Consider the following 17,341-nt stretch of genomic DNA (forward strand, 5'->3'; position numbering starts at 1 on the left):
ATACAAATACAAATACAACTTTATTGATGTAGCGCAGCTGGAGCTGCGAACACGCTCCTTACATATGGCGTCATATGAATTCGCAGGAAATTAGAACACAAATGAAAACACATGCCCAAAGAACAGCGACAGTTCCATGTTGGGTAGAAAATCAAAGAATAAAAATGCGAGCTTTGGCTGCCAGGATGGCCGAGTGGTCTAAGGCGCCGAGTTTCGGTCCCAGTCGCCCCAGGAGGCCTGGGTTCCAATCTCGAATTTCCCCATTGTGGGACTAATAAAGGGAATCTTATCTTAAAAGTAAATATTATATCATTGCACATCGGGAAGGACCGGCCGGCAACAGATCTTGTCTTCATGTAACCAAGGCTTGGATTACTGTTTCAAAGTGCTGCTGAGAAAGAAAGGGCTGTACATTACCAAAAGGAAATAATTTCTTTCTGTTACTGTAATAATACAACTTTATTTCACTGTAACAAAGCGCTTTCCATATGGCGCAACAAAAATAAGCCGGTGAATTAGAACACATGAACCCAAATACAATTGATACCAGAAGAAAAGTGACAATGTCGAAAACCAAAGAACAAAAATCTGCCAGAGACAATTTCCTTGCGTGAGTTTTTCCATATTTGTCCACTCAAGATGATTCGGATTTGGATCCGCTTCCACGTTTCCCACACAATGACAGTAGTTTTTGATATTTGTGCTCAATCTTTCAATGATATTTGGCCCGCTTGAGTTACACAAAATAGGGACGTCTGAATCGCTTGCAAACATCTCAAAATGAACAAAGAACAAGAAAAGTGTTTGGACGTTGCACTTTCTTTCAGTTGAACGTTTACCGCGCCTGATATTTTATTTCTTTTTTGTCGCCTTGTTGTGTGTGTGGGGGTGTGTGTGTGTGTGCGTGCGTGTGTGTGTGTGCGTGTGTGTGTGTGCGTGTGTGTTTTGCTTGTTTCTTGCTCTGAGGTTTGTTACACAACAATTATGTTTGTCAATGTTTGAAAGTCTCAATTAAAAAAAAAAAAAGGGACCTCATCACACAACACTTGAAGGCTTTCCATGAACTCTTTTCCCTTTATATCTTTGATGTTCCCAAAAGTACAAGTTGTCTGTGTTGCTTCTTCAAATGGACCATTTGACCTCTTTTATTTCATTATTTGTTCACTATTGGTGTTGTTCAATGCGGATGTTGTGTGGCCATCCATGACTTTACACCTTCGTGGCTCATTTTTGCTTCGGCCTCCGGCGAAAAAAAAGTTCAGCTGCTTTTGAATCGTCATTTTAATCCCAAATGGAAAATTAGATATCTATATATGTACACACGTGCTCTGATATTCCTTGACGTGAAGGAACCGATCATGTCAATTGATTCCTCAGAACAATGAAATGAATATGCAACACGAGTTTGCCGAGCCATCCGCAAGAACCAATAAACGTGTGGAAAAAGGTGCGCCTGGTCCGATGAGAGCCAAATGGAACTTTTGGGGCACGATGACAAAAGTAACACTGAAAATAGCATCCCCGCTGTCACACAAAGGTGGCGGCGGCACCATCAGAGAGTCGATGGGAAGCAAAATGGAGAATGGAGAGGTTCCAAACGAAACACGCGCACGGGTTGGAATGGCCAAGTCAAAGCCCAAAGAACCGATTGAGAAGCTGTGGAAAGATGTGAAAACGGCGCTTCACAAACACTCTCCATCTCATGTGCCCAAGTTGAAGAATGCAGGCACATTTCAGACTCTAGACGTGCAAAACTAACAGATGGGCCCCAAAAGACTTGGCCTAGAAGCATTGGCCATTTTTAAAAAAAAAAAAAAAAAGAAAAAGGGTAAAATATTGCATCAATTTCATTCCACTTGACTTGGTGTCGAATCTTCGCACACACACCAAAAAAGTCAATTGTAATTGTGTTTGAAGCATGAAATGCACTAAAAGGTCTGAAAGTTCAAGGGGGTCTAATACTTTTGCAAGCCTCTGTCAACAGAATCATTCCATAAATGGCTGCAGACCAGCCAGTGTGTGTTGCCCTTTGCTCCATTTGGGACCGCTTATGCAATTGCTTTGTTTCAAAACTTCTTTCATGCGCGAAAGAAAGACACCGAATGCAGCCAATGAACAAGCAACCAATATGCAAACGTTCAAAGAGTGCTTTCATGATGACGACGAGCACGTTGAAGCTTTGCTTGACGTGCTTGTCACTTTCTCGGCCGACTTGGCACATCGTCCTCATTTCGTCTGCGCACTCAAACCTCTTCACACCTCTTCACTTCTTCACACTTGCCACTCGGAAAAGCTCCCTTCAAACATCTCGTCTTCGAGAAGAGAGGAGAGAACGAGAACATGGACATCTCCAAGCTGCTGTGGTTGACCCTCGTCGTGTGGCTGGAGCAAGCTCTTGCAACGACAAGTAGGCTTTCTTGCATTTTCTTCGCACTTCAGCTGAGAATTGGCGATTTGATGGTGTGAACCAGAAGTGGGCACTGCGTCCCGGGAGCGAAACGGCCCGCCTGGCCGGACCTAGGTTTTTTTTTTTTTTTTGGGTGGGGGTGGGAGGGTCATTTATTCATTATCATTTTTTTAAGGTTTCAGGCCCTCGGGCTTGTGATGTGGTCGCGGCCAAATGTGCCTCCGATTGCGTCAAAAGCGCAACTATCAACTGCGCGGACATGCATTGGGGAATTTTCTGTTTTCCGTGCGGTCAGTGAAGTGCGCACGAAGGTGATTGGCTCATGGCTCACGTCTCGGGTGAGTGAAATGGGATTGTTGTTCTTTGGCGGCCAAGTTGGTGGCGCAGATGAAAGGAGGAGACGAATAGGGTCAGGCAAGCGGGTTTGAAGAGTAAATGAGACAGCTAATGATCTTTAAATAAACGCAGACCTCTGCCGTTAGCATCTCTCCCGGAATTAAAAAAAAAGTGGGAGCGTTTAGGGTTCGAGGGTTGACGGTTAGCCGGCCGGCCGGCAAAAAGTGACCAGCTCGCGCCTTCACTTTGAACCGAAAGGTTGCAAGTCAAATGTACGAGTGGAATGTTTCCTTTTATGAAGGTTTTGTTTTATTTTATTTTTTTCATTTTCTTTTTTAACTTGTCACTTTGTCCACTGTGTCCCTTGTCCTTTCATGTGCAGTTTCACTGCAACATGAATTTCTCTTTGAAGGGACAACAAAGGCATCAGGTCTAGTAAAGTAGTAATGAATAAATAATAGAATAAATCAAATTCCCATTGTTTTTTTTTAATTCAAATAACAGTAACACGTTTTGTTTAACACAACAAAACAATGACATGCATACATTTCATTTTTAAGGGACAACATGCATAAGGTAAGTAGTAATTAATAAACAGATTCATATTTTTTTGACTAATAATAACAGAATCGTGTTTTGTTGTTTATAAAGCCACATAATGCTAGAGGGCAAAACAATGACATACATTGATATAAATACACTGGCCTAGAATTTCATTGTTTCAAAGAATGGCAATTTTTCAAATGACTCCAAATGGTTGATGAAAGCAAAAAAAGCACGTCCTCCTTTTCCCTAAACTTGACTCCAAACGCAAACGACCCCCCCCCCCGCTAGCGCCAACTTTGAAGTCAAAAGGCAAGTTTTGTCCAATCTAAGTGGACTTGGTCACACGAATGTTTGAAGATGGAGTCCCGCCGTGCCCGTTTCCGGCCTGTTTTCCATCCCTCCCTGCAAACACACCTGATTCAAATCATCAGCAAGCTTTGAAGGAGCCTGATAACTAGTGATGGGTAGATGAGGCGTCCTGTATCGTTTCGACACAGTGACACAATGTATTGACACTGTGTTGACACTGTGTTGCTGAATACTGACACCTGGTGGACTTGCAGGAAACATTTGACAGGGTCATCTGACACTGATGTGTCAAACTAATTTGATCCAATTCCATTGATTAGCGACGTGATGTGTTTTTATATATCCTATTTCGTATCTAATTACTCTCTTATTTATCTCATTTATATATTTAACTGAATTATTGCTGTATTGCACTGGAGAGGGGAGCTCTCTCATCTCGTTGCACACTTGAGTACAATGACAAAAGGATTTCTGATTCTGATAAGGCATTTGCTTTCACATTATTTCTACATACACACAATTTCCTAAAAAAAATCTTTGATATTTGAGATGCAGTTGATAAATGAAGTGAACAATAAAAGTGTTGTGAATGACAATGGACTCATTATAATTAAAGATTTCTATTAGTTTCTCCAGCGTTTTGTTATTCGGTCTATTTCTTTTTTTGAGGCAATTTCCCCCGCCTTTGAGAAGATCCTCTCACAAGGCACTGAAGAGGCCGGTGTGGCCAATATAAATAGGTGAGGGAACGTCGCCTCCGTGGACTTCCAGTCTAAGAGCGGTTCTTCCGTACGTGCAACGTGTCCTGCTGACATATCGCGCCGCACCTCTGAGTGCGGATATTTAACGCAAAGTAATGCGCCAATCAAGCGATGCTTGTTTTGAGCGCATCCTGTTGACAGATGCGCTTCCTTATGAACGCAGTTTGGCGCGCAGCCGCCGTGTCGACACGATTCCGGTAGCGGTCACGTGACTTTCTTCAAGCGGTACGCGCACCGACACGGGGTTTGCCCTGGAAGCTCGGCGCGCGCATCGACGCCTCGGTGTCGCTGGACCCATCACGACTGATAACGATCCTGATCATTTGAATCAGGTGTGTTGCAGGCAAGCGGCCCCGCAGAACATCCATGATTTCCAGTCTTCATGCATTTCGGGAGTCAGAGAAGCCACCTCCCCAATTTGAACCCATGACCTTGGCACCGCCCGGCACATTAAATAACGGCTCGTCCGCTGATTTTACGATAGAATTGTTCAATATTTCTTTCGGGAGGCGATGATGCAATTTAGTGTTCCAAAATGTGAGAAATTATTGATTGATTTTTCTTAAATGGTTAATAGACTGGTAAGATTCCAAAGTATTATGAGTGCAGGTACTTTGTTGCTTTAGCAAAGTTGGCGTTCAACTTCTATTTTCACAAGTATAGATTGCGAGTCAAACTTTTGCCGCCTCTGCTTTCAGGTGAGTGCACCCCTCCATCGTGCACGGGGATCGGTGACACAGACCTCATGGTGGTGCTCTCAGATATGGTCAAAAATGAAGAGATAGTGACGCTGAAGCGTGGTGTTGCCTTAGTTCCGACAACTAAGTTCTCACTAGACAAAACAGATGCCACGAAACACAAGCTGAAGATTTCGGCCCTGAAGCCGGACGACAGTGGGTCGTACACAGCCACCTACAGGAAAGAGGACGACGGCCAAGTTACGGTCACGTTCAACGTCCTGGTTGACGGTGAGTTTGATGTTGCCGCGAACCAAAAACTTTGTGACACACATGGAGCCTCTCCCAAAAGTGCAAACGGGCACCATAGCATAGATATTTTTCCCCCCAGCGTTCTAAAGGCGCATGGAATGGTTGTGGGTTTCTTCCCAAAGGTGACGTCTCGCCGCATTTTGGTCCCAAGTGTTTTCAATGCCATTTCCAGAAGCGCCCGTGTTGCTTTTTTTTCCTCTCACTTGTGCTCGGGCGCAGAATTGTCACTAATCCGTTTGGCACCTCCGCCTTTCAGCTGCGTGCCAAAAAGGCGCGACGTGCATGGGCGTTAAGGGCGCGGGCCTCACGTTCACCCTCTCCGCCAAGTGCAAGTCCAACACTCTCGAGCTGATGCACGGAACCACCAAGCTCGGCTCAGATAAGTACTCTTCGGCCGACGAGACCGGCAGCACGGCCACCAAAGTGAAGATGAGCGCGCTGACGGCGGCCAACAGCGGGAAGTACACGGCCACTTGCCAGAAAGAAGGCGGGCAGCAGATAAAGGACCAATTCACCGTGCACTTTTTCGGTGAGTTTGATGTCGCAGGACCACTTCATTTGGGCCTTTTGCGCAAGGGCAACAAATGGAGTGGTTGCGTTTGTCGCGCCGCAGGAACCAAATGTCCAAAAAGACGCAAAATGGCTTTTGTAGGCGTACTTTGGCGGCTTCAGCAAAAAGTACTGCATTGCGTGTTTGTCATCCTTTTGTGGCCTCGTGTCAGTTGTGTGCTCAGTTGCCGGACAATGCACGGGCGCCCAGGGCGGCACGGTCAGATTGGAATCAGGAAGCCTCACCCCCGCCTGGACTTTGAAATCCAAAGATGTTGCCACACCTGTTACGGCCGACACCCGGATCACTTTGGGACAGGGCTACGTGCAGATCAGGGACCTGAAGATGGCGGACGCTGGGGAGTACGCGGATAGCGCAAAGTTGAAGATCCAACTTGTGGTTTTGGGTAGGTTTGCTGTTGTGTTGCGGCGGCAAAATCCTTCGGAGCCATTTTTGCGTCCAATGTTTGGCTTTGCTTTGTGTCTTTGTGTCTCCCGTTCTCAAGCGGGCACCGGCGGTCTGTCCTACTCACCTGCTCTGTTGGTGACGGTGACGCTGATGCATCTGCTGCTGCAGCTGGTCGACTAAGACGCCAAGCAGGCGGCGAGCGGGTGAGCCCGTGACAGGTTGAGAGGGAAAAAAAAAAAGCGCTTGGTGGTGTGGAGCGTTGCTTGAAGCGCTTTTAAAAAATGTTTCTTTTTGTTTTGTTGCTTGTCCTCAGCTCGTCGCGTGGCGTTGGCGTTCCTGACCAGGAGATGCAACTTTGGAGGCCTCCGCCCCCCCCCCCTCGGCGTCCTGCCGGCTCGCCACATTGTTACAAAATTGCATTACGACATGCACTTGTCTTTGGTCTCCTCAAATAAATCGATTTATCAAAGTCACCAAAGGTGAAGATGCCTCGTCTTTCGGGTGCCCCCCCCACTCAGACCGAGTCCACCTCGCTTGATCTCGCACAACCTTCAAGAAGTGCATCAATTTTGCATTGCCGGCTTATTTCGGGTCCATTTGGGCTTCACTTGACATTCTTTGCTACATTTTCAGAATGGTATAAAACAACAGACATAAACATTAAAACCTTTGCTCGAGCCGTGAGTTTTTACATTTGGAAATGTTTTTTGTTGCATGAGGAGGATTCCAAACTTGATGGGCGTTTTTTCCCCCCCCCCAAGCCGGGGGTTCTTTGTTGACGTTCTTGAGGGCAACAAGTTAACAACTTACATTTTTGATCTGATTTCCCCCCCCCCCTTATTAAATTGTGGCTATTTGGGTGTCAAGGAGAAAAGCACCCTACAAATGAAATGCCTTTTTTTTAAAAAAATAAAAAATTCAGCTTCAGGTGTGCAGGACAAAAGTCCACAATTTTTTATTCTTTGCTCAATTGTCAACGAGGAAACGTTTCATTTGTTCTCTTTAAAGCTGGGCACTTGACCCTTTTATTTTTTGCACGTCAGTCCCCCGCCCTGCAGCCGCGATCTCTGTACTCGTCGCAGCCTCGACCCTGCGGCCTTTTTCATAAAGACTGTCGGACTGCGACACGGTTCCGCCATCTCACGTCTCTTCATACACAAACGGTCGGTAGTGGCAATTTTTATCGTCTGCCCATTTCACTCGCGCGTTCATCGCACACGTGGGCCGGACTCAAATTTGTTCATCGAACGCTTCGTTGAAAAAAATGTGTCACCCGAAAATGGCCGTCCCGCCCAGCTCTGGCGAAGTTTCCTTCCATCATTGTGCACTCGTGTTATTTCAAAGGAAAGATTTCTAGATTGAAAGAAGATCTCGACGGCGTTACGAGGAACGTCATGTTCTACTTTGATGACATCCAGGAGAAGGGAGGGGGAAAAAAAAAAATCAAAAGAGGTGTAGACACTTTTCACAGCTTTCGTCACAATTTATTGCTCGATGGCGGCGACAAAAAAAGCAAATCAAAAAGTACCAATCGACAGCTCGCGTAAGCCCTCGAGCCAACATGTCACATTATTTGCTCAAAGTCTTTTTTCCGTGACAACTTTGATCCCTCCGCCTTCTGCTTTGCGCTCGGCGTCTTCTCACACGTTCATGGACAAGATCAGAAACTAAGCGGAGGAACGGAAAACATTGCGTCTGAACCGGCGGATGGCGGGAGAAAGGCAACTGGAAAAGACGCCAACGTTCCATACCTGCAACATGTTCATTCGAATGCGGCCCTTGTTGTGTTCATCCATGGCCTGGAAAACTCCTGGAGAAGGAAAGAAAAACCAATGAGGACGTGCTCGTCGCCATGCCGGCGCCGGCGCCGGCGCTTGTGGCGGCGGGACGTACGGAACATGTTCTCCAGGCGCACGATGCAGGTGAGATAGTCGTCAAAATCGATGGCGTACTCGTCGTCGGCAAAGCGCAGGCCAAGTAGCTGCAGCAGCTGATTATTCAGCTGCATGCCTGCGCCAACACACGCACACACGCACGGCGCGTTTGTCGGAGGGAGGCCACCGGAGGCCCAAACGCTTTGGCGATGAAACGCTTTCAAGGCGCACATTGCCGATATTGAGCCATTTTGCTTCGACGGAGTTGCGCCGACCGGGTCTCACCTGCGGCTTTGAGGGCACTGCGGAGCTCGTAGGAGGACATCTTGCCCGAGCGGTCCGTGTCAAAAGAGAGGAAGAGCATCTGCGAGCAACACAAGAGGGAGCCAGAAAGGAGGAGAAGAAAAGAAAGCAGAATAGGCAAGACAAGAACCAGGAAAAAGCCAAAAGTAGCACAAGGAGGAGGTTCAGAAGGACCAGAGGAACACAACGAGAACAAAGAAGGAGCAGAAAAGGCAGTCGAAGCGGCAAAAGGAGAAGCTCAAGAGGAATACAAAATGGCCGACAGGACAAAGGCACACACGGTCAACATCGCTCACGATGCTGAAGCCAGCTCAGCGAGCGGCCGGCTCACGTACGATCCACTTCTTCATCTTCTCCCAGAACACCTTGAACTCCTGGAACTCCATCTTGCCCGTGTTGTCCACCTGCCGGACTGAGTCAAAGGAGCAACAAGCACGGCCGACAAGCTGCTCGCTCGCTCCGTGGACGGATGACGGAAGGATACGTCCATGAGGTTCATGATGCTGTGGCACGTGTGGAGGCTCAGCCCTTCAAATTCAATCTCCTTTCCTGAGGACACAAACGCGGTTATGCAGCGCCAATCCGAGGCCACGCCTCCGACTGCTCGCCGGCCGGCGTCGGAGCCCAAACGCCATTGAGCGGCGCGGCCAATTTGTCTTCCGTTTGCTTTGCTCATTTGTTCTTCGGCAAAGTGAAAACGGTTCACGCGTCGGGACGAGCGCAAAGAGCCGTTGCGACGGAAACCTGCGAGCGGCGGCGCACGCGTGCCAACAGCTAGCTAGCCGGACTGACGCGCACGCGCACGCGCACGCGCACGCACGCTGACCCGTCATTCAGCCAAAGTGCCGACGAAGGTTCAAGTGTTGACATACGGCTGCTGAGGACGCCGTTGAGCAGCTGCTGAAGTTCCCGGACGCAGATGGCTCGGTCCTGCGCACAAAAAGCACACCGGGGCACACTTGTGACGACGAACGCTTGGAGAAAAGCGGCACCTTGCAAGTTTGGACAAGTTCTCTTTTTTTAACTTGCCTTCGTTGGTTCTGAGACACGTTCAAATTGATGCATTTTCACGTCTAACGGGGGGGGACGGATGCAGTGGCGGAGCTAGACTTTTGATCTTTGTGGTGGAGGGTGTGTGTGGGGGGGCGGGGCAAGGATAGCTCAGGGGTCCGCAAAACTTGCTCTCCTCCCATGCCCCAAACTTTCTGCGACATCACAATGTCAAGTTTGATTTGCTTCTCCGATCCGTCGTTCAGGCCGCGTTTCGACAAGCGGGGGGAGGCACATGCGGCACGATTGCAAGTGTGCGGAGGCGCCAAACTGTCAAGCCCCCCCCCCCCCTGTGCGGAGGCGCCAAACTGTCAAGCCCCCCCCCCCCCCCCCACCACCACCAAAAAAAACCCCGCATGACACAAGCGAGCGTACTCGGGCTCCTGCGGCAGACTCACCGACCCGGACAGCTGCTCGAAGAGTCTCCTGAGGCCTTTCTCCTCGTCCGTCTCATCCTCGGGAGCGCTGGGCGGCGGAGGCTGCGGGCGAGGCGGGGGAAGCGCTCAAACTTGTGAAAAGGCGCCGCTCGGTCATCGACGCCGGGATGATGCGCTCACCTCAGGCAGGTCGGCGTCCACGTTGCCGCCCATCTCCCTGTTGACGAAACCCCCCCAAAAAATGGAAGAAATAAACATTCCATTTCAATTCAAATTCCATATCGTCCTGAAAACTAAAACGTGATCTGGTGCATTGTCCACCCCCCAAAAAATGTTTTTATTCCATCAATAAAGCGTTTTGTTGTATTTTGACGCCGGTTGGTGTTTGAGCGGCACTCACACGGCGGCCACCTTCTTCTCGGAGAAGATGCGCACCAGGAAGTCCGCCTCGCGGTGCGGCTGGAAGGTGGTGGGCACCAGCAGGTAGCGGCCGGGCGGCAGCGTGAAGCGCTCCGACACCTCGCGCAGGTTGATGTAAGTTTTGCTGCGAGCTTTGGACGCGTGCGTGCGGAAGAAATCTTTGCCTTGCTGCTCGGCGTTGTTGGGAGCCTGAACGACAAGGGGCTTCGGTCACCATTCCGTCACTTTGGCAAAATTCGGACACATGACGTACAAGCAGGATGCGACCTGATTTGCATCCATTTTTGGGGGGGTCAAACCAAACCGCCATTAGAATGAAATCAGCGGCAGAGCGAGAGAAAGATTGACGTTCCTGCTGTAAGTGAGCAAAGTGAAGGACAAGGCGGGCGCTTCGTCAGACCTCGTAGATGGCGAAGCCGATGGTCTCCAGGTCCATGCCCTCCTTCCTCAGCTGCCGTCGGTTCTTCTGCATGAGCGCGATGACCACGCTGCACATGTCGTCGTCGTCGTCGGCGTCCGCCAGCTCCATCTTGAACTGCGGATTGGTCCAGAAGGTGTCTGCCGAACCACGCGCGACAACACTCACATGGAAGCAAGTTCAACGTTTCTTTGTCACAAATGGAGCCAGCGGAGGGGCGTCCCCGTTCAATGTCAAGCGTGACAAATTGGGCACACGGAACTAGAAAAAAAAAAAAAACGGCTCCACAGAAGCGTGGAGAAAAATCGTACATTCGGACGTGTTTGCAGCGAAATCAAGTTTTCAATGCCACCGCATTGGACTTGACTGGCCTGTCATTTTGCGTCATGCCACTAGAGGGCGGACTCACACTGCACTTCATCAGCTCATCATTTTCTCGCATTGGCCTGAGTGCAAATTGTGAGACTTTTCCAAAGTCCGCGCCAAACGGAGTTCTCATCGCCACTCCTGAAATTTTGCAGCTCACCGATGAAGTTTCGGCATCCGCCGGCGGTGGATCCGCGGATCCACTGGCCCTCGAACAATTGCGCCTCCCAGTGGCGCTTGGTGTTGTCGGTCAGCGCGTCCGGCGTCATGTTGCAGATCTCCACTTTGTCAAAGTTGGACTTGAAGTCCTCAAATGTCATCCTGACCGCACGCGCAAAAAAGGTGGACAGTTCCAAAATAAACTCCACACAATTCTGTCATGTGTGTACAAATTCAACGTGAACATAAATAATCACACGTGTACAAAGAATGCGTCAAAATGAAAATAAAAATCATCATAATTGAATGAAACCATAAATAAAATGCCACGGAAAAAATGAATCCATCAATCAAGAATGAAATAAAGGCAATTGGGAAATCTTGCAATCGGTTTGTTTCGAAACATTTCGGACAAGAGCAAGCACAGAAGACTGACCAGAACTCGCCGTCTTCAGAGTGCTGCTGCAGAATTCGTCGTTTCTCCGCTTGGTCCACGTTGTCCCACTCGCGGGAACTGGCAGCAAAAGCAAAACACTAAATGGCAAATTGCAAATCACTGGCGCGTCATTTCAGAGCATCAGCGAATGGATGAAAAAAAACAAACTTGTGCTGAACATTTTGTTTTCCAGAGTGCTTGCCCTCATGACTGGCAAGGCAGGCAATACCGCCGACTGGTCGCCAGCCGACGAAAGGGCAAACCTCGACAAACAAGGGACTGGTCGGCTCGCGATTTCAGGGTGCACAGAGGACTGGTCGCCAGTCAACATCTGGCCGTGTGCATGCGGCAAACGGATTTGGCGAGCCATTTAACATCTGCTTGCGCATCGACGTGGTGATGGCGTGCACGTGTTGTGTTTGCGGGCGCCCTACCCGTCACTCCAGGCTCCGTTCCACTCCACCTGACCCCACGGGTTCCTCACGCGCACCAGTTTGACCTTTTGACCTCGGAAGTTGACCTCCTGCAGGCCGGTGACTGAATAGGCGTGACCTTTGACCAGGCCGCTGCTGGTCTTGGCCTCCGACTCGGCCGAGCTGCTGATCTGCAACCCATCAGCTTTTTAGAATTTTTTTTTGGGGACTTTTAATTCTTACATTCACTCTTCACTTTAAATCCCTTCATAGAAAAAGTATGTCCTTTTTCTTTTTTTGGTCGACTATTAGTTTCTCTTAATATGAAAAACTGAAAAAAAAATGACTCCGTGAAAAGTAAAGTACAATTTGAGCTTCCTCCTTCTGTGCCGCAAGACGAAAATGAAAACGCTGAAGACGTTTCAAATGATGCGTTTTTTTCGGAAAGCATTTTCATTTTTTTTCTTTCGCTCATTTTTAATGATGATAGTCAGATGCGAGAAGATGGCGCCAAAGCAATACTTTTACATCACAAGCAGCTCTTTTTTTGTGAATAACAGAATCTATCCATTGAGGTCTAGCGGTTAATTGGGAGCAGAAAGCTGCCGCGAACGAGGAAAAACCGCAAAGGAGAGGTTGACTTTTTTTTTTTTTTGGATGCAAATGACTTTTTTACTTTGCGGGGGTGGGGGCAGCGAAAGAAATTGGGGAGCGTTGCTGCAAAAATCAATCAAATGTGGGGATTTGGACACTTTGACCTGAAAACAACGTGACTATTCATTTGGTGAGCTCGTCATCGATTCACCTCGCCCAAAATAAAATAAACAGGCTTTATAATGTGCGATTACTCACACACGCGCGTTTGTTGATGAGAGGCTTTAAGGGGCGTGGCCTACCATGTGGCATCAAGAGCTGTGCCAGTGCAGTATTCATTTCATATTTGCATATTTTTTTTGGGGGGGGGGGAGCCCTCACGTCAATGGAGCATCCCATCATGGATCCTCGGTCCAGGGCCTTCTTCATGAGGCCGAAGAGTCGCTGGTTGGATTTTTTGGTGTCGTGTATCTCGCCCACGCCGCCCGTGAAGTCCTCCATGGCCTCCATGGTGCTGCCGCCCTTCAGAGACTCGTAGCTGCCGTGCAGCCTGCACGTGAAAACGGCAAATATTCACGCGGGCGGGAGGGCGATTGGCCGCCCGCGAGCACGCCGAGCGGTCCCCCAGCCGATGCCCGCAAATTATTTGGATATGAAACAAAGCCTTCGCAAGACGTCATTTATGGCCGTAAGGAGGGGGGAAAAAAATCTCTTCATAGGCAGAAAGTCAAAATGTTAAAGAAGTGTCATCTTCCAATCAATTATTGGATGCATTCGTCCACGGGCGGATTCAATCAGGGTACAAAATGTATTTGAAACCATTTTGCTCATTTATTGTTTAAGTTTGGTCATTTGGAAAAACAAAACAACATGGAAGCAAAATCACACGAGAGAGATGCAAACTTTTTTGGTCCAATTTGCCAAAGTCTTCTTTTGAAATAAATAAATAAAACACAAGCGATGGCCTGTTCGCTTTCATGAGAGCATAATTAGCGCCGAGAGGCTGAAATTTGGACCATTGAAGAAGTGAAACAAATTCATTTGGAGACCCGGAATATGCCACAAACCAACCTTGGGTCATTTGAAGAGAAATAAAACTGCTCCAATTAAAATCGCTAGATAAATATTGTACGTTTGGGTAATAAAAAAAAAAAACTCTTCATTTCCATGCAAACGTTTAAGGCAACGAACGAACGTGAGTGACGCGCGTTCAAGTTGTCTGACAAGAGCGAGCGTGGCGCTTACTTGGCGTAGGCTTTCTCCAGCAGGGCGCTCCAGAACTCGTCGTTGGAGGCCGAGTGAAGCAGGATGAGCTGGCCGCGCACCGACGGCAAGCGGTCGTCCACCACCACGTCCAGCCACTTGTTGTGCCGCCAAAACTGAAAAGCGCAAAAGTGCTCATCTCCCAAAGCCGCTGAAGCTCGTTGAAGCTCGACTCTCTTGAGTAATTCAAGCACAAAAAACGCAACCTGGAAGTGGAAGATGCCGGCGTAACGGTGCTCAAAGTCCTGGTCGTGGGGGACCACCCGGGCCAGAGCGTCCTTCTTCAGAGTCAAGGATGCGATGGCGGCCAGCAGCCAGCAGTCGCCTGTGGACGGAAAAAAACTAAACAACGCACACGTGCATTTCGGGGAAATGCCAGGCAGACAGCGAGCTCGCTTGATTCTCATGTCGGACGGCGGCATTTTGGGGCGAGAGGGAACCGATTCGTCGTCGCACAAGCGGCCGTGGCGCGTGAGCCGGCCCCTGCGCCCGCGGGGAAGGGGGTGGGGCTTATTAGCGCCGTTTGGGATCTTTCCTCGTATTTATGTGCTTTGCATTTTGCTTTTTAAATTACAGCGGAACCTCGGTTCTCGACCGTAATCCGTTCCTGAACCCTGTTGGAAAAGCAAAACCATTCCTTTGCTTTCTTTGGAGGCATGATTAGGGGCTAAAACACTTGGTACACCTCTATAAAACGCGAGAGCAAAACGCAGCACGTCCGCACGCGACAACAGTTGGTCACAAAGAGAGCAAGAGAGCGATCGACACCCGCACGCCGCTCAGCATCCCACCCTCGCGTACGCACTCACGCGTCGTACCGGCGTTCGAACTCCGAGGTTTGTTCGAACCGCGAAGCAAGAATTTCCGAGGTTCCGTACGTACCTAGTTGTCCCTGGCAGATGTCCGTCCGGTTGGCGTCACCCTTGATGAACTTGGGGTTGGTGCACAGCTCCTGAGGAGACAAAATGGGGCAAGCGGGGGAGGGAAGGAATGTCGATTGAGAATAAAGACGAGGAGACAAAAGAATGAGGAGAATGGGGAGGAGAAGAAAGAGAACCGGTCCGGTGACGTGTCAGCGGGCCGGCGTGTTCACATTCCGAGCTTATCAATCTAAACACACATTTCTTAGTGGGGTGTGTGCGCGCGTGCACGTCGCTGGAGGCGGGACCCAGAAGAAGCGCGGCACAACGAGCCCCGTTGGCGACGATGCCGTGTCGTTGACGTGTCATAGGACATACGACACACGCAGACCCTCAGCCGCACTCCTCAGCCAAAACGGCAGGGTAGCAATCACCTCCATGCACAGGCGCAAAAAAAAGAAAAACAACCTCTCGTGTCTTGGATTCATGACTTGATTTTCGAGGAAGGCAAACTCGTATGAAGGCGACGCGTCATACAGTGCACGCAAAGATGCGCCCGCATCAGCTGCGTCATTTGATCCTTTGGGAGCGATGAGGCACACAAACATGAAACAGTCGTGTCTTTGATGTGTCCTATGACAAATCCAAAGGCGCACATTCCTAGACAGAACGCGCGTGTGTGTCTTTGATGTCCTACAATACACAAACATGCATTCAGCTTTTGTTTTGGCTGCATCGTGTGACACGAGACACGCAACTGTCGTGTTCACGTGACGTCTCTTTGATGTGATATTTAGCAAATCCCACAGAGATACAGACGTCTCATATGGCAAAGCGCACCACACGGCAGATGTGTCGTTGATGCATCACATGACATCCAATACTGACAAAAAAAAACCACTCCGGTATTCCATGCAGCATCCAAAGTACACACCAACACGCAACGGGTGACTTTGATGCGTCATGTGACAGACATGAAAATAAGTTGCATGTGGCAAACAATGAGCGTGCGCACACGTCTTTGAAGGCGCAGACAGGCAACCGTTTCGTCTGACGTTCCTTTTAGCGCCCACTTGCATGCAACACATGTCTTTTATGTGCCAAGCGACCCGCAAAGCACAGGCACATGCTACAGCGGCGTCGTTGATGTGACACGCAGATGCAAATTGTGTCTTTGATGTGTTTGTTGTGACATGCAAAAACAAAACACTGGCATGCAACAAGATGATTTCGTTGATGTGTCATCCAACAGGCAAAGCGCGCGCACACACACACACACACACACACTGCCTAACATGCATGCACGGATTGCGTCTTGGATGGGTCAGGTGACATGCTAGCCGGGATGGAAAAAAGCGCTACATACCGGGGGCCTCTTCCACTCCAGCCTGACGGGAACGGCCTGGCTGAAGAACAGCGACGAGTCTTCGGAGGGGAAATCGGGGTCCTCGAACAGGATGCGCCTCCGCAGGCATTCCTGACGCAGCTGCTCGAAGGAGCGGCCGTCCATCTGCGTGTCGATGGCGGCGCGGCCCCCCGCCGGGGAGGACTGGAGGGGCATGATGCCGGAAGCTGGACGAGGCGGCGGCAAAGTGAGGCACGGCGGCGCGGCGCGGCCGTGTGTGGGCGATGCGGCGCCACGGTCGGTTGGGTCACCTCCGCCACGCCCTCCCGGCAAACGGGTTTGTCCACTCGGGCCTCGCCCCGCCGCATTCTGCGCTCTGGAATGGCAGCCAAAGAGCACAAAGACGGAATTGGCAACAACGCTCGACGGCACGCACGCTAAGTGGCGATTGCCAATCATGGCCGCTTCCTGTCATCACGATCATGTCGTCATTCATTTCATTCAAAAAAAAAATAAAAAAAAACTAAACAAAGAAAAATCGGCAATCTAAAACTTTCGGCATGACTTTTTGTCAAAACCATGCCAGTATTCGCTCACGAGTGGACCGATACCAATACCATAAAATTACAATCAACACAAAGCCACATTTCCTTCCGACGCGTCAGGTGATTGAACGTGTCAAACCGCCAAAGTAGAGCGCCAACTACTGGCGAGAAGTCATTTGAAAAAACATCGGCCTCTCGTGATGTCAACAGCCTTCACGAGAGGCCGATACCGAGAAATGCGGCCGGCATCGCTCTGGTACCGATACCTGCGTCGGTACTCACCCATCCCTACAAATCCCCATTGGAATATTTCGGTTTCCTTCTGGTGGCGACAGTCGAGCTCGGGATACAAGTGCCAAAGCGGCGTCCTCCTCGGCGACGTTACGCATCGATTGCAGTCGCGATTATATGGTCGTTAATTTGGTCACTAGCTGCTCCCCAATCCTTTTAGTCCAACTCGACTCGGACGTTAGGCCCGTCTCGCGCAAGCCGTAGACGTCGCCGAACAAAATCGAGACCATAACAGCAAGACAAGAAACATGCGATTTTCAACTTTTTGTCTTTTCACCCTCGACTCGTGTCTTAAAAAGTCTCTCTTGTCTGTTGCTGTAC

At 49.4% G+C, this 17,341-nt stretch overlaps 2 protein-coding genes across 2 annotated transcripts; one reads left to right on the forward strand and one right to left on the reverse strand.

Moving 5' to 3' along the window:
• Window positions 1–2,174: 2,174 nt before the first annotated feature.
• LOC148332865 (uncharacterized) lies at window positions 2,175–6,778 on the forward strand. Its single transcript, XM_088303059.1, has 6 exons — window positions 2,175–2,407; window positions 5,058–5,327; window positions 5,605–5,877; window positions 6,071–6,304; window positions 6,404–6,509; window positions 6,620–6,778. The coding sequence occupies exons 1-5, from the start codon at window positions 2,341–2,343 to the stop codon at window positions 6,484–6,486; spliced, it is 927 nt and encodes a 308-aa protein (XP_088159185.1). The 5' UTR covers window positions 2,175–2,340; the 3' UTR covers window positions 6,487–6,509; window positions 6,620–6,778.
• Window positions 6,779–7,765: 987 nt separating this feature from the next.
• On the reverse strand, window positions 7,766–17,326 carry LOC148332866 (calpain-9-like). Its single transcript, XM_088301949.1, has 20 exons — window positions 17,012–17,326; window positions 16,206–16,560; window positions 14,862–14,931; window positions 14,186–14,304; window positions 13,962–14,095; window positions 13,098–13,266; window positions 12,144–12,313; window positions 11,710–11,787; window positions 11,275–11,435; window positions 10,731–10,888; window positions 10,311–10,519; window positions 10,091–10,127; window positions 9,932–10,012; window positions 9,356–9,413; window positions 8,968–9,032; window positions 8,819–8,887; window positions 8,466–8,544; window positions 8,200–8,316; window positions 8,058–8,116; window positions 7,766–7,973 (listed from the first exon to the last, which is right to left on the reverse strand). The coding sequence occupies exons 1-20, from the start codon at window positions 17,116–17,118 to the stop codon at window positions 7,947–7,949; spliced, it is 2,322 nt and encodes a 773-aa protein (XP_088158075.1). The 5' UTR covers window positions 17,119–17,326; the 3' UTR covers window positions 7,766–7,946.
• Window positions 17,327–17,341: the final 15 nt, after the last annotated feature.

Source organism: Idiotropiscis lumnitzeri, chromosome 8 (assembly GCF_059441095.1).
Source record: "Idiotropiscis lumnitzeri isolate Australia: NSW breed Sydney's pygmy pipehorse chromosome 8, RoL_Ilum_1.0, whole genome shotgun sequence".
NCBI lineage: Eukaryota > Metazoa > Chordata > Actinopteri > Syngnathiformes > Syngnathidae > Idiotropiscis > Idiotropiscis lumnitzeri.

Coding starts and splice junctions, on each gene's coding strand:
- LOC148332865 (XM_088303059.1), top strand. CDS start 2,341: ATGGACATCTCCAAGCTGCTGTGGTTGACCCTCGTCGTGTGGCTGGAG. Junction 5,328..5,604: donor GTTCAACGTCCTGGTTGACG/GTGAGTTTGATG, acceptor TCCGCCTTTCAG/CTGCGTGCCAAAAAGGCGCG. Junction 5,878..6,070: donor ATTCACCGTGCACTTTTTCG/GTGAGTTTGATG, acceptor GCCTCGTGTCAG/TTGTGTGCTCAGTTGCCGGA.
- LOC148332866 (XM_088301949.1), bottom strand. CDS start 17,118: ATGCGTAACGTCGCCGAGGAGGACGCCGCTTTGGCACTTGTATCCCGA. Junction 10,889..11,274: donor CGGATGCCGAAACTTCATCG/GTGAGCTGCAAA, acceptor GTGGTTCGGCAG/ACACCTTCTGGACCAATCCG. Junction 10,013..10,090: donor TGGACGCCGACCTGCCTGAG/GTGAGCGCATCA, acceptor CCTCGCCCGCAG/CCTCCGCCGCCCAGCGCTCC.